Raw genomic sequence first — 15456 nt, 5'->3', positions numbered from 1 at the left:
ACAATAGGAACAACACTTGATCGATCTTATCTTATAATAATGTCTATTTGCATATTTTTAGATTGGGGTATAGTTGTGCTTCCGGTTTTAATTTCCTAAACAATTTGTCATAAACCTTTAAAAATCTATCTAATATAGAAATAGATTCATGTATATGCTTTCATGATTGACAAACAATGTCTTAATTTCTCAAACAATTTGTCATAATTTAATTTATAATATATATATATATATATAATCAAATTTAAATTTTTATGTTTGATTTAATTAATTAATTTGATTTTATATTGTAAAAATTAACCGCCTAATCAATAGTTTTTTGGAAGTTCGTCTCATGTTACAATATCACATGTATTGTCACTTGGTCTTTTTGAACTCGTCGACAAGGGACTTGTATTTTTTATTCAAGTCTTTCATGTCATTCCAAGCCTTTTAGTGAGGAAGGAGAAGATAATCAACATTCTATTGCAATCGTTAAATAAGCTCATTTTGACACATCAACAAAGGTCCCGCTTAACACCAAAGCTCTGCCGCTCAACGTTGGCCTTTAGGGCTACCCTAGATGCTCTATGAAATTGTGGCGCTTAGTGGTGGTGAAGGGTGCTCAACATTGAGGCCTCTGGTTGCTCTCTGTCAAGTGTTCGCTCAATGCCACCTAGTCTTTTAAAACTCCCTTTTTTTACTCATCTTTTTGTTTCTCTATGTTACCAAGGTTCTTTGATAGGGCGGAGGATCTTCCTAACACTAAAATAGAATAAAAAAGAAGGGATTATAGTTACAATTAAATAAGTGTAACCCAAAATACGAGTATTTACAAAGAAAGATAAAAATGAGGATTTAAGCAAGTAATAAGTAATAGAGGAGCTGATTTTGTCAAAGAAACGAGGCTCAAATAATGGTAAGAATTAACATTATCATTAGGTTAAGCGTCTTACATACTACTTTAAAGGCTTGAATGGTCACCCATGCATTTGGACGTAGGCTTGAAAGCTTGAATGGTCACCCAGACATTTTTTGTTTCAATGCCCGTGATATCTCAATTTGGAAGTCGTCAAACGAAATTCATACAAACAAGTTGGTAAAATAGCAAGCATATACAAAAAAGAAGTCGAGCTTCGAATCTCTCCGACCATGACATACTCGTTCGTTCTCTTTGCAAACTTGAAGATTTATGACATAGTCATCAATTTTATCTCCAAGTATATATATACTCGTTCGACCAAGGCCACAAAGTCGTTGCTGCATCGATATCACGTGCAATGCTTGCAAACATCATGAGAGACCCAATCATAACCCAAAACTTTTGGCAGGGTCAGTTCATCCCCTTCTATTGACGCATCTACTTCAACCCTACTGGTGGTGCTTTGGATAGGCCCTTTTTGTGCCTGTTCCTTATTTTAAACTTCTTTATTGACATTAGTAGTGATGGTGTTGATTAATGAAGCTTTGCTCAGTTAACCATGTTTTCTAGAGACGACCTAAGTGGCGATGATGACGAAACATCATCGACATATCCCTGATCGTCCTGACTAGGGGACCCCTCTGAAGAAGAAGAAATGGTGAATGTAGACATTATTACTTTAAAGATATAAGTCAATCGGTATGTGCAGAGCTCCATGAGATTAAAGGTGAAAATGACAAGCCTATTTATAGGAAGGGAATGTCAATAATCACGTCCTTTGCCTATCAGATCAAGACATATCCATTGGCTGGGAAGATCTGACATTTCGCATTTGATATCAGAATTAGCAGCTTTCGGTTCGAGGCGTCACAACTCCTCAAGCTTCAACAATCACATTTTCAAATTTGCCTGGTCAACAACCATGAGCACTAAGCAGAACTACCAAATCAATTCCAAGCGACATTAATCCCATCACAATTAGTCTTCTACGGCTTGGGTTTGGGGGCCTATGTATAGTAAGTACCGACTAGGTAGTCTCTGTCGGTCGATTCAACTCCAATTTTGACTGACCAACCCAATTTGGTTGGCACTTTGGATAGTGAAAAAAGACCTTGGTGTCTCTCTTTTAAATCCTTACCATGGTCGATCAGTTAGCATAATAACTGGTTGAATACACAAATAACATGGTTAAGGATAACTATATAGATTAACGTAAATCAACCTAATAATTGTAATGAATGGATGATTCGAACATAATTAAACCGATGATAAATAAAAACTCATTACAATTTACATAAATAAAGAGTATAAATAATGTAGTTAATTGATTAACTATACTTTTTTAACTTCGATATTAAAATACCTTTTATAAATATCATCTAAATATTTACTGAATAAAAATGATACTAAAGAGACTAAAAACATACAAATAAAAAAAAAGGAAATAAAAAATCAAACCACATAAAAGAAGTTAATGGTACTCAACTAGGAGAAAAAGTTAATATATCAACAAATATAAGATTTGATTACTTTCTAATTTTCCTTCCATATATATGATTTTGATAGAATAAAATAAGTTCCCTAATTGATGGAAGCACATCCTCTTACTCTCGGTACTAAAATAAAATAAAAATGGTATCCATTTTTAAAGTCGCATAGACTTTTGCTCCCAGTGGGTATAGTTTCGAAGGCTCATCATCAATGGCGGACGCATACTTCTTTCTTTTCTTTCTCCTTCCTCTGCTTCTTTTGGTCGTGCTCTATTTCCTGGTTAAACCGCGACCGGTGAAGATCCCTATCAAGAATCGACACGTGTTTATCACGGGCGGATCCAGCGGCATCGGGCTGGCTCTGGCACACCGCGCGGCGGCGGAGGGAGCGCGTGTGTCGATATTGGCGCGGTCGCTGGGGAAGCTTGAGGAGGCGCGAAATGTGATCCGGCTGGCGACGGGGATCGAGGTGGCGGTATTCGCGGCAGACGTGCGGGACTTCGAGGCGGTGAAGCGCGCGGTGGACGAGGCAGGGCCAATCGACGTGCTGCTGCTGAACCACGGCGTGTTCGTAGCGCTGGAGCTGGAGAAGATGGAATTGAGTGAGATAAAGTTCACCATGGACGTCAATCTCATGGGAACGTTGAACCTCATCAAGGCCGCGCTTCCCGCGATGAAAAATCGGAAGGACCCGCTGCCCGCTTCCATTGCCCTTGTTTCCTCACAGGCCGGTCAGGTAAACCTGCACCTCTTTTCGCCCTCTGTTATTTATGATCTGATAATATATTATGTGAATTACTATTGCTGGGTTTATACATGTGAATTACTTATTTGGTTGTATTGTATATATCTGCATTTTATAGGTTTTAGTTTGTATAACTATGAAGTAATAATTATAGTCCTAGTGTATACACCTTTTAATTCGATTTAGGCTTTGCTGACACTAAAAATTGTCCAGATCAAACTAATAAAAAAATTATCTGTTGGAACTAAAACGAGTTAAGCAGTGTATGAACAAATACTGAAATGAGTATTTTCTAGGTGCAAGGACTAAGTGCATGTTTTGATTAATGTTTGCAAGAGCAACTGTGGTCTTACTTCTTAAGACTAAGTTTGCAGACAAAATTTTAATGTGCAAATGTGCTTATCAGAACAACAATACATGTCACAGAACTTTTACTTTCTAAACTCAGTTTGAAACATTCCCAACTGAAAACCAAACATAGCCTAAGACATAAACTTTTAACAGGTATAACGACTAAATAAGTAATTAAACTTTATTTTATTTATTTTGATGTGGAATTTGTGTTTGTATTTAGGCGGGCATTTATGGCTACGTAGCTTACTCAGCGAGTAAATTTGGTCTCCGTGGTTTAGCAGAAGCATTGCAACAAGAGGTTATAGCTGATAATATTCATGTTTCTCTGATTTTTCCTCCGGATACAGATACTCCAGGATTAGCAGAAGGTAGGTATTGAATTGGATGCTTGAATTTATTTCTTCACACCTATTACCTTTGCTAGTTTCTACTTCATTTTTCGTTCTAAATAACATGTCAGTTTGCGTAAAGCTCACCATGGAAGTCGTGCACTTGCTGTAACTCCTTGAAATTGGATAGGGTGTGCTTGATTTCCATTTCCGAAAGTTTTCAAAATGTAACTAGGCGAGTTGCTCAAATACCTGGTGGCGGGTGTTGCAAGGCACGGAGCATACCTTGAAATTGAGGAAGATGTTGAACAAAATGCAAAGAAAAGATGGGAAATCTTGCATTTCTTTCTGTATTTAATTTTTAAAACACCTTTTTTTTAAACAATTTCGTAACATAACAGACTTTGGATGAGAAGATGATTGTTGAGTAGTGTGAAATTTTTTAAGAAAATAGTTTTTAAAACTGAAAAATGAAAAGAAAATCAATTAGGTCTTAAGTTTGTTACACAGAATTCTGCATCAATTGCGGATTTAATAACTCCAGCTCCTCCCTTATTATCTGAATATCTCTCATTTTTGTATTTGATCTAAATTCATACATTTGACTGATGCCATGGGGGGAGGCTATTGTATCAATCCTATTACAAACTTAGAGATTAGAGAATGAAATTATTGCTTAAGATAATAAGTTTGAATCCATGATTACTAAATCCACTTAGAGTTCATGAGTATAAAAATAAAATTGTTGCTTTCAGCTTATTAAATGTCTGTTTGTAGCATCTCTTGTGAAGTCTATGTATCCTGTAATCAAAGTGAAGTACAATCTGAAAGGTCACTTTTACAGAAAACAGGAGAAAACCGGAGCTCACCAAAATCATTGCAGCCTCATCTGGTTGTATGACAGCTGAAAAAGTTGCTCAGAAAGCTTTGGATGGTATAAAAAGTGGCAGCTTTATTGTTTCTTGCAATTTGGAGGGAATTGCGCTATCCCTTGCAACTGCAGGTTTATCCCCCCAGAGGTCTTTCTTGATGGCCTTTGTTGAGGTGGTTGCTGCTGGAATTCTACGGATTGTTGCACTAGGCATGCAGTGGACTTGGTATGGAAGTATAGAGAAATATCACAGCCAAAGGAAAGGTAAGTGCTGCACAAAGTGATATTGAAAAATTATTTCTTAGTTTTTGTTAATTTAATTCCTGTCTGTCCAATCATCAAAAGAATAGTAATGCTTTACTTATTCTATCTATTGCCTTCTATACTTTACCCGCTCTTCAACTTCGTTTCTAGAGTTAGAAAGTTATTGGACCCTTAGATCTGATTGGCTCCCAATTTTGACCAGCTATCCGGCATCTCCGTTAATTTGTGTCGGCACGGCAAATGGTGTGAGATTGGGAGAATCAATTTTGCCCGATTGGACCAGAGAGGTGACCAAAGTGATATTGAAAAAGTATCTTAGTTAAATTGTGTCGGCATGGCATCAGTTAGTTGGTGTTGTAATAGCATATGGTGAGTTGATGTGAAGATGATTTTTCTTGCATGTATCGTAAGGTGACCAAATCAACCCATTTAGAAACTTTAAGCAACAAGATGGAGAATGGGGGAAATGTACAAATTTGACTAAACTTGTCCTGGTTTTCAAAGTAAAAGTTAGTACTCATCTGTGTCTTCGTAATATAAATTAAATAATTTTTTTTATGAAAGATAAAAATCACAATAAAGAAAACATGGTATTATGAAGAATTGAATGTTAAAATAGTACACATTTTCTATTAAAATCTGGATAAATTCAGACAATTCTCGTGAACATGTAGTTATTTGTCATCTCTAAAAGGATATAATTCAAAATTGGGTTAGACTCTTCAATATGGTTACTTAGAGTTTGCCTGGGAAATTAGTCATTCATTAAAGTTTGGCAATTTGCATGAAACATCTCCTGTTACGCACGCTCCTGGGCTTTAGAAGTCATACTGTTATATTTGGGCAGTCTTTCCAAAGTTAATTTACAAGAGTGCTTTTATGATTTTTTTTTTCTTTGGTTAAAATTTGAGAATGGTTCTATAACAGATTGAAATAAAATTATTATTATTATTATTATTTATATACTTATCTATTTATTTAGTATCTGTCGTTTGATTCCATATAGTGACTGTGGTTCATACACTATTATTAAACACGTAGTGAACAGCAAATGATATAATGTTTGAATTCAAAAGCAATTAGGACATTGTAAAAGTTTAGGATGTTACTTTTATCTGGTGGAGCCTCTTAAGGTATTGCTTGTACCCTGTTAAAAGGTTAATGTTAATTCAAATGAATTCCCCAGCTAAAACTTATGAGATTGATGATTTATCATTCTGACAGGTTCAACCCGGAGTAGCTGAAACAGAGTCCTATTCCCCATTTTAGGAGTTATATGCAAGATACTGGGATGCTGCCTTCTTCCACTCTGAAATTCAAATGAAAGTTAACGAATTAGATCTCGATAAACATCAAGTTGATTAAGTTTTTTTTTTTTTAAAACTTTTCTTCCGTTTTCTAATGTTTCCTAACATATCTTAAGTAAAGACAGGTTAAGTTACATGTTCAGGTTCAGTAATACGCTATGGATTGGATAGGATTGATGTATATTTTCTTTAAAAAAAATTTGGTCCTCATTTCTTTTTACGTTTTTATTTTGTTCGGCAATAATCTTTTGTCCTCCATAAAATTTTAGTTTTGTTTTCATTTTTGTTGATTTTTTATTTTATTTTAAGTGATAACTTATATGTTAAGTGATCACGTTAGTGTATTAGTAATATTAAATGATCATATTAGTATGTAAGTAACATGTATATTTAAAATTACTTTGTTTAACTCTGAAATAGTTCATTAATATGAAGAAGGTAATGTTTAGTTCTTTCAATCAGGGTTTGCGGTTTTTTTCAGCATTTTTTTTATATAAAAAGGGAATTAAAAGAAATAATGCATGAAGAAACCTTGTTTAAAGAAAATAACATTGTTTTTACTACATTAATTAATTTTTTAAACAAAATTATTTTTGAAAAAGTACAAAGGTTATCTTACTGAAAATAAATTATTTTTCTTGAGGATCATTAAAAATTTATTCCAGTGTAAAAGTAAATGTGCCAGATTTTCTTCTAACATATGTTACTTAAGAGATATATCATCACTTTGATACCTCATTTATTCCACCAACATCTCAAGGGTCCTAGGACTCTTCAAATAATCTATAAGGTGTATATTTTCATATAGAACAAGCAACAATACTTCAAATAACTTCTAAGAACATTATATTAGAAATTGATCAAGCTACTTAAGCTTGTCTCCACTGTTAGCTATAGACACCATTTTACTGATCATGCAATTAAAGCAGTTAACAATGTTCATGATTAATTGGTTTGTAAATAGTTAGGAACACATGAGGAACCAGTTCTTGGAAGCACCAGTTGGCATGAGACACAAGTTATACACAAACACAACAATGTCTGAATTTGAAATGTCATGTCTGAGTAAGTGTATGTCTCTATGAGACCCTAATTGCCATGAGACAACACGTACAAGAAGGACTAAGAAGTACTAACTCAAGTGTTTAAAATGCTGATGTTCATTTACCTTTCAACATTTCTCTAAGAACCACCAACTGGCATTAGACATAGCATATACAAAGAGCCACACGTCAAAATCTAGTGTCCCACTACGATTTGATAAGTGTAAGTGTATATGACCTTCCTCTAAAGATTTTGGACCTAAATACAATACCTCTTATGTATGTCTTTTTTCAGCATTCAAGAGGCATCTCTCTTGGGAAACCTTATCTTACAACAGTGTTAGAAAAGAAAATATTCTGTCAGTTATGCAGTTGAAAATTGAACCCCAGAGCATCCTCATCCTTTTTTTCCACCACATTCAGAATCCAGCCCTTTCTAGGGTGAAAAAGATTCTATTGTTTCAGAAGTTTAAGCCTTCTTTTCAAAAGTTGGTGGGTCACTGATATACCAGATACAGCTGGAACAAAATTTGGTAAATTCAAATTCACTGCTAAAATTTCAAGGTTCCACTAGCCTTTTACTTTATCAGTGTTTGAGATTGATTAGACGAGTTTAACCGTTTCTAAACCTAGTCATAGATGGCCAGTCAATACAAATAGGTGCCGTTGTTTTGCTTAGTCACCCACAAGCACAGAACCGTGATTTTTGGCTATTCTTTTGTCTCATTCTTTTGTCCCCTTCAAATCAAAATACCTTCATCTTGATTGATATCTTGTTTATTCAATTTGTGCTAGAAAAGTATGTACATAAATACGTCTACCACATAACAGAAATATCCTTGAAACTTCTCTTACATACTGCTGCTTGAGAAATTCATTTATAAAGTTAGGATTTTCATAGTGACACAAGCTGAACATATGCATTTGATATTTACAGAGAATGAAAAATAGTCCTACAGAAACAGTTAAACTTGTACATGGACTTGTGAGTCAGCTGTGTAATCTGAAACACGTGTATCATGTACATGTCATTGATTGTCACAAAGTCGTTTCCAAAGCCACTGAATCAACTAACATGGTATTATTTAACCTTAATCTGCATCCAATGGAAGTATAGGTCATCCATAAAAATATATTCAGAACATTTTTTCTTATAAATCTTGCCTTGAATAAATCAACTTACGATTGGAACTCTCGTATCTATTGGATAAGTTAATTTTAAAAACAAATATATATACATATATATATATATATATATATATATTTATTTATTTATTTATGATTGCAAAACAAAACGATTTAATGCGATTAGATTTAATTTTATTAATTAGTACATCTATTTTTTGAACCCTCTCGTTCATTACCCAGTACCAGAACGCTATGTACTGATATCAGTATTACTATCTGCTTTATTTGGATTGACTGATAGGAAAATATTAAATAAAGCAGAATTTCAATCAATTTAGTTGTTTTTTGTTTTCCTTAAATTTTAATTAGGACTGAAAATGCGATTTAAAATTATTTCATTCACTTTAAAAATAACTAAAATTATTGAAACAGGGTACGATTAATTTAAAATACCAACATATATTTTAGATAGTTGTACAGTGGTATTTTTATTAGTGTGTTAAAGTATCGTTTTTGAAGGATGAGATTTAAGTCCAAAAGTTCAGACACTATTTATCTTTTTTCTGACTCGGAAAGTAAGGAACGGTAATAGGTATTAAATTTTATTTTCATTATATTCATCATACTAATTATATATCTTCACTATCCTAATGTGTCACCTTTCCACGATTATTCAACACCAATTAATGTAATGTAACTTTAAGACCATGTCAACGCGTAATCATAATAGCCTGTAGACAGGATTTGTTACAAATTTTTTAAAATACAATATATAATATATGAACGAATGATTATTTAACTCTAATAAACATGCTATATTTTTATTATATAAAAACAAATAGTATAGTTTAAATAGATTTAAAAGAGTATTACAATTTTCATTTAATTAATATCATATTATCATATATTAAATTATATATATATATATATATATTTGCTAACTCGCGTACACTTTGTTTTAGTTGGTAAATGTGTATCAGGTTTTAGTAGACAAAAATATTCTCTTATGGATACTAAGTGTTAAGGTCAAAGTTATTTGAATAATTTCATTCACAAAACTTAAAAAAAAAACAAGAATCCTCAAATTCTTACTCACATCTCTCATCCGTCTGAACCCTTTCTCTTTCATCTCTCTCACTCCAACCTTTTCTCTATCATTCCTACTGTAGTCTCAACTGAAAAAATCAGAAACACTCGCCTAACCTTAATTCACTTTCCTCACTTATCCAATTTGTTTCTCTCTTATCTCCATACTTTTTCTCACTCACATACAGTAACCCCGTGATACCGCAATTTGTTGCTCTTGCTCTGTTCATTAATTTGTTTTCCACTTTAATAACAAAATAATTGATAATGTTGATGTTGATTTTTTATTACAGGGTTATGTTATATCTTTTCGCTTCTGTATTAAATTTCGTTTTTAAATTTTAGAATTAGTAATTTATCTTTAGAGATATTTCATATTTTGACTATTAAGTTGTCCGGAAATATTTTCCAGAGAAAAAACTTTACGTAGGGGATTCCGAAAGGGGTAAATCATTGTCCAGAAAATAGATTTCTGAAGTCACCACTTAAAAATAATTCTAAAAACATATTTTTCGCTGAAAAGAATATTTTGAATTATATTTTTCATCTTCATCTTCCTGCATATAACCAATGTCAAAACACAGCAAAAAAACGAAACTCCTACACATCGTACTAAATGATTTAACAGGAACAAATTATTGAAGAGAGTTATGAACAAAGAAAATTGTTGTTGTTGACTTTGTCCCCTTATTCAGAACAGAGACCACTGCTCGTTCCTTTTGAAATGTTTCATATGGATAAACATATTTTTATTTCATTTTTGTAAAAAGAATAAAAATATTCTAACAAATTACACATCTTTTATATTTGAGCATATTGTAGAATATTAAGTAGTTTCAAGAAAAACTGCATTAATATACCAACTAATTAAAAATCAATCAGAAATTAGTAAACTAGTCATAATGAACTTGTTAGCTCTTAATTGGACTAGAAAATTGCTTTTTAAAGTAAATCACATCATGTAAGTTTATTTTAAACAATTCACATCTCCAACTTGTTTGGTCAATATAAACATGATGTTATGATTTATCATCTGTCGCAGAAGTGAAATTAAGAAAAACAAAATGCACTAAATTTCAAATTAGAATTTAAACTTAATAAATTTGTTGTCATCATGCTCATAGCTTAACTTCTACTCTTTTCATTCTATGATTTTATCAAAATTGGTATTGTGCAACTATCATGGGTTGATGTTAACGTCTTTTCACGGGGTTTCTTGTTTTTTATTTTTTTTTTTGTTTTAAAATTATTGTATACATTAATATCATTAATTATTTTGTTATTAAAGTAAAAAACAAATGAACGAACAGAGCAAGAGCTTGCGATGTCGTGGATTATTATATGTGGGTGTGAGAGAGAATGGAGATGAGAGAGAAACAAATTGGATAAGTTAGGAAGGTAGATTATAGTTAGGCGAGTCTTTCTCATTTTTTTCAGTTGGGACTACTGTAGGGATAACAAAGAGAAGGTTGGAGTGAAAGAGATGAAAGAGAAAGGTTGAAAGGAATGAGAAATGACAGAGATGTCTGATTTCTTGTTTTTTTAGTTTTGAGAGTAAAAATTATTCAAATACCCTTGACTTTAAAACTTAGAATCCATAATGTATGAAGATATTTTTTTTTACTAAAATCTGGTACACATTACTAAAATATACCAACTGAAGAAAGAACATATGCAAATTAACAAACCCCATATATATATATATATATATATATATATATATATATATATATATATATATATATATATATATATATATATATATATATATATATATATATATATATATATATATATATATATATATATATATATATATATATATATATATATATATATATATATATATATATATATATATATATAACTTTAGAACTTCATCTCTACTAGCAAGCAGGAAAACAATTAAGTTAATATGTTTTGTTTCGGAAATGGTTTTTTCACGTGATCATATCACATGAAAATTGTTTCTTTCGTAATAAACAATCTTCACATAATATAATTATGGAAATGAATTAATATAAAAGAATAATTTCCCGATTTGCCACTGTTTGTCTTCCAAATACTTCCATGTTCTGTGCTATTTGTAGACAATAATATCATGTTTATTTTTGCTTAATTAATAAGTCACCAAATATATGCTTGCTGGGTGATTTTTACGTGTACGGTTGTGCCATTATTATATATTGTAACTATTATGAAAATTCAATCATTATTATAAGTATTATACCCGTGACACAATAATTGCAGTTTCAGTAACATGAAAAGAAAATTAAATCGATTGATTTTTTACTTTCAAACAAAGTATATTTTTGTTAACTTTTCTGAGAATTTAATATATTTTTAAATAATGAAGTTATTTTGATAAAATATAAACTTAAATAAAGTTTGGAAAAAAAATGGTATCTTATTATTAATTTGTGTTGAAAGAACATCGAACTTAAAGTACAAACAGAGAAAATTATTGTTTTTTACGACAACGTTACAACTATACCTGCACACGGCATTTACAAGCATATGGCAATAATAATTAACATAGCTTTGACAAAAAATTGAGATAATACTTGAGTTAAAAATGAAATGAAATGTTTGTTTCTAATATTTGAACACTTCTCACTGTTATGGTACTCTTCAAGGAAGGTTCCTCCCCCTTTCACTTGGCCATAGAGATTGACATAATATTAGATGTTTTGTCTTCTTGAACTATTCAGTATTTTCATCCAAATATATGGATATGAATATTTTTTCAAAGTTTATTATCAATTATAGAAAAAATAAAATTTTGTAATAAAAATACTTTTAAATTAAAATAATAACAAAACCAAAACATTCCAAAACAATAGAATAAAATTTATGATTTAAATATAAATGAACTAAATATATTTTTAGTCTTTAAACTTAAATACAAAATTAAAATTCATACATATTCTAAATTTTGATGTACTTTGATTTTAAAACTTTAAAAATATACAAATATGATTTTTTTTCTCTTTACATCGTTTGACATCCTTTTTACTCAAATATCAATCTAAAGTATAATTTCACACGTAAAAAAATTGATACTATTAAATTAAAAAGACAATATCCATTATTTTTTAAGTTTAGGATTAATATATATTAAAATTTAAAATATTGATGAATTTTAATTTCGCATCCAAATTTATGAATTAAAAAAATATTTAGTCCAATATAAATTAGAATAAAATTAATAAATATAACATAAAAAATTAATCTATATAATTGTTTTCATGTTATAAGATAATACAGTTGTAATATATTTATGTTGAATTCCTTTTATGCTGAGGTTTCATGTTAATCATTTCTAGCTTTTACGAAAATGTTGATAAATTAGAAGTAGAGAATTAACTTTCTTATGAATAACAAGGTAGTGGATCTTTATGAATTTAAAAAGTTCATGAAAAACTTGATTTGCAAGAATTTAAAGAGTAAATTAAATTTAATAAAGAAGGTTGAGACGAATAAACAAAAAGCACAAATTTTAAAGAATGTAGTTAGGTTATTATAAATTTCTTAAATAGTGGAAGTCAGGACTTGATCTTTGCTTCTAATGAGCTATGAGAATGGTAAGAAATGAGGGATTTTCCAACGTAGACAAAAAAGTATACAATAATGTTGGGGCGTAATAAAAAGCATTAAGTTTGTGTGAGTTGGCGTTAATGGAAAATGTCAATCTAAGAACTTGCTTTAAGTAACGAAAATTATGAAAAATAGCTTGGAAATGAGTTGTGGCAAGGGATAAATTTTGCTAACATATACATGGAAATACTTCATGGAAAAGTCTAATAATATCTTGAATTTTGATTCTCCCATAGATTTATGATTATTTCAAATAAACTGATTTTAATATTTTAAAATTTAATATAGCTAAATTATTAAATAAAATCAAATTATAATATATAAGTGGAGTGCAAATTAATGTATTTTAAAAAATATAATATAAAAAACTCAGTAAAAAAACTTTGATACCATAACGGAAATAAAAAAAAAATATTACTAATTACTTACTTTATTAGTTGAACGATGTGATTTATATGCATGCGACTTTGCTACTCTTCCGAAATATTAGAGGAAGTTAATTTGGTATCCATAAAATAATAGACTCTCTCGATTAATGAAGAGTTACAGGCTAGAAAGTTGAGTTTATGTTTCGTATTTTCTCTTTGTAAGATAAAGAAATATTCATTCAATATGTTTTCTTTAAATGTTAAAATTTATATATTTGATTGTTTTTATTAAGTTCTCAGGAAGCACCTGTTGAAATTTAGTTAGTTAATGTCACTTATATTATTTGAATAATTTGAAGATGATAAATTATGACAAATTTTATATGCTACACTGCACACCATTAGAAGATGTATAAGGTTAAAAAGTTATTCTTTATAAAATATATAAAAATTATATGTATGATTTTATGATTCTAAAATCTTATGATATAATTATAGCTTATGCTAACTTCTTTAAAAGTAATATGAGTGAATATATTAATAGTTTCTATTATTTTATATATGTTTGGAAAGAAAGTGATTTTGTAATCACTTTTTCTAATTTTGAAATTGATCCTATAGTCTCTTCAAAACTATGGAGAAAATGTTTATAAATATGTAAAAAAAAAAATTGCTTTTATGTTTTTAATGTCACCGGATTTCTACATTTAAAGTTGTTTAGTTTTTTTGAAAAATATTTGTTATGTATTTTTTATATAAGTTTGGTTTGATGCTCAACGTCTTTTTGTTATTATTTTTATTTTTTAATAATATTTTTTATTTGATTACACACAATTGATTGGTGTGATCTTATGTGTCAATTACTATTAAGAAATAAAAGAAAATGATTAAGGTCATCGACAAAAAAATAATTGTGAAAAGTATCAATAGAAAATGTAATTCACACTAATTAAAAAGTTCAACATTAAAAAGCGTTAGTAAATATCAATCAGAAAACAACAATTTTAAAATAAGTATAAGTCAAACGTTTCTATCCGTTCTAGAAAGAAATCGAGAAAAAGAATATAAAAAAACGCACATAAAATTAAAAATATAAATAATTAAACTTTTAATTTTCAAATCTTAAATAATTATCTTTTAAAAATTTCTTATTTCTATATATTGAATAAATTAACGACTTAGTCACGAGACATCTTCTTATCCGAAAATCATCCGACGTGCAAATACATGGACTGTATGAAACAGAGGTAAACATAGAAAAAGAAAACATCAACATTAATCAAATCACAGGAATGTGGACTCGGGTCTACAAATCTTAAGTTTCCAAGCTCACGCGGTTCATCTCACGTGAGGACCGACAAACACCAAGTCCAACCAAGTTGAAAATTGGAACTTTCATTAACCACTCAAACCAAAAAAATCCTCAACTGTAATCAAAACATTCTCAATAACTAACATTTTTAATCTAACTTTTTTTCTACATACACTTTTGAATTTAATTGCAAGGTTTTCACATAATCAAGTTAAATACTTTATTCTTCAATGTGTGCATGAGTAAATTTAACTCTTACATTTTGGAAAAAATATGATATTTGATATCAAGTTTAATTTTTTAATAAAATTATACTTTTCATTCTTTTACAAACTAAATTAATAGTAATTTAGTTAACAAATATCTCGAATCAAAATACTCAAATTGGGCCTTTTTTTTTTATCAGACATGAAGTAAAAGATAGTATTTTTTAATGTATATTTGTACATCGAAAAGTCAAACTTTTTTGCTAAGTATCTAGGATTTCAGTGTGGGTGTTGAAAGAAGAAACATTGGTGTTAGTGATATAAGGTGTAAAATGAATGGTGTAGATTCTGGGGGACCCAGATTGCAAGTGGTTAAACAAGTAGATCCACCGACCTATGGAAGTAATATTTGTCTGCTTGGTTTAACCTTAACCACGCGCAACCAACAAGAACAT

The 15456-nt window shown here is 30.2% G+C and overlaps 1 protein-coding gene across 3 annotated transcripts; it reads left to right on the top strand.

Annotated features, from left to right (window-relative positions):
• Positions 1 to 2501: 2501 nt before the first annotated feature.
• On the top strand, positions 2502 to 6487 carry LOC108341089 (3-dehydrosphinganine reductase TSC10A). 3 transcript variants are annotated; one of them, XR_001833282.2, is made up of 5 exons: positions 2503 to 3127; positions 3711 to 3858; positions 4664 to 4954; positions 5157 to 5241; positions 6179 to 6487. XR_001833282.2 is itself a non-coding variant. In XM_017578709.2 (4 exons), the coding sequence occupies exons 1-4, from the start codon at positions 2603 to 2605 to the stop codon at positions 6196 to 6198; spliced, it is 984 nt and encodes a 327-aa protein (XP_017434198.2). In that variant the 5' UTR covers positions 2502 to 2602; the 3' UTR covers positions 6199 to 6487. The 3 variants fall into 3 exon arrangements, 2 of the variants coding, with proteins under 2 accessions (XP_017434198.2, XP_017434197.2); XM_017578709.2 differs by lacking the exon at positions 5157 to 5241 and having other exon boundaries at positions 2502 to 3127; XM_017578708.2 differs by lacking the exon at positions 6179 to 6487 and having other exon boundaries at positions 5157 to 5472.
• Positions 6488 to 15456: the final 8969 nt, after the last annotated feature.

The sequence above is a fragment of the Vigna angularis genome, chromosome 6 (genome assembly GCF_016808095.1).
Source record: "Vigna angularis cultivar LongXiaoDou No.4 chromosome 6, ASM1680809v1, whole genome shotgun sequence".
NCBI classification, from domain to species: Eukaryota; Viridiplantae; Streptophyta; class Magnoliopsida; order Fabales; family Fabaceae; genus Vigna; species Vigna angularis.
This window is presented reverse-complemented; position numbering and strand designations above follow the sequence as displayed.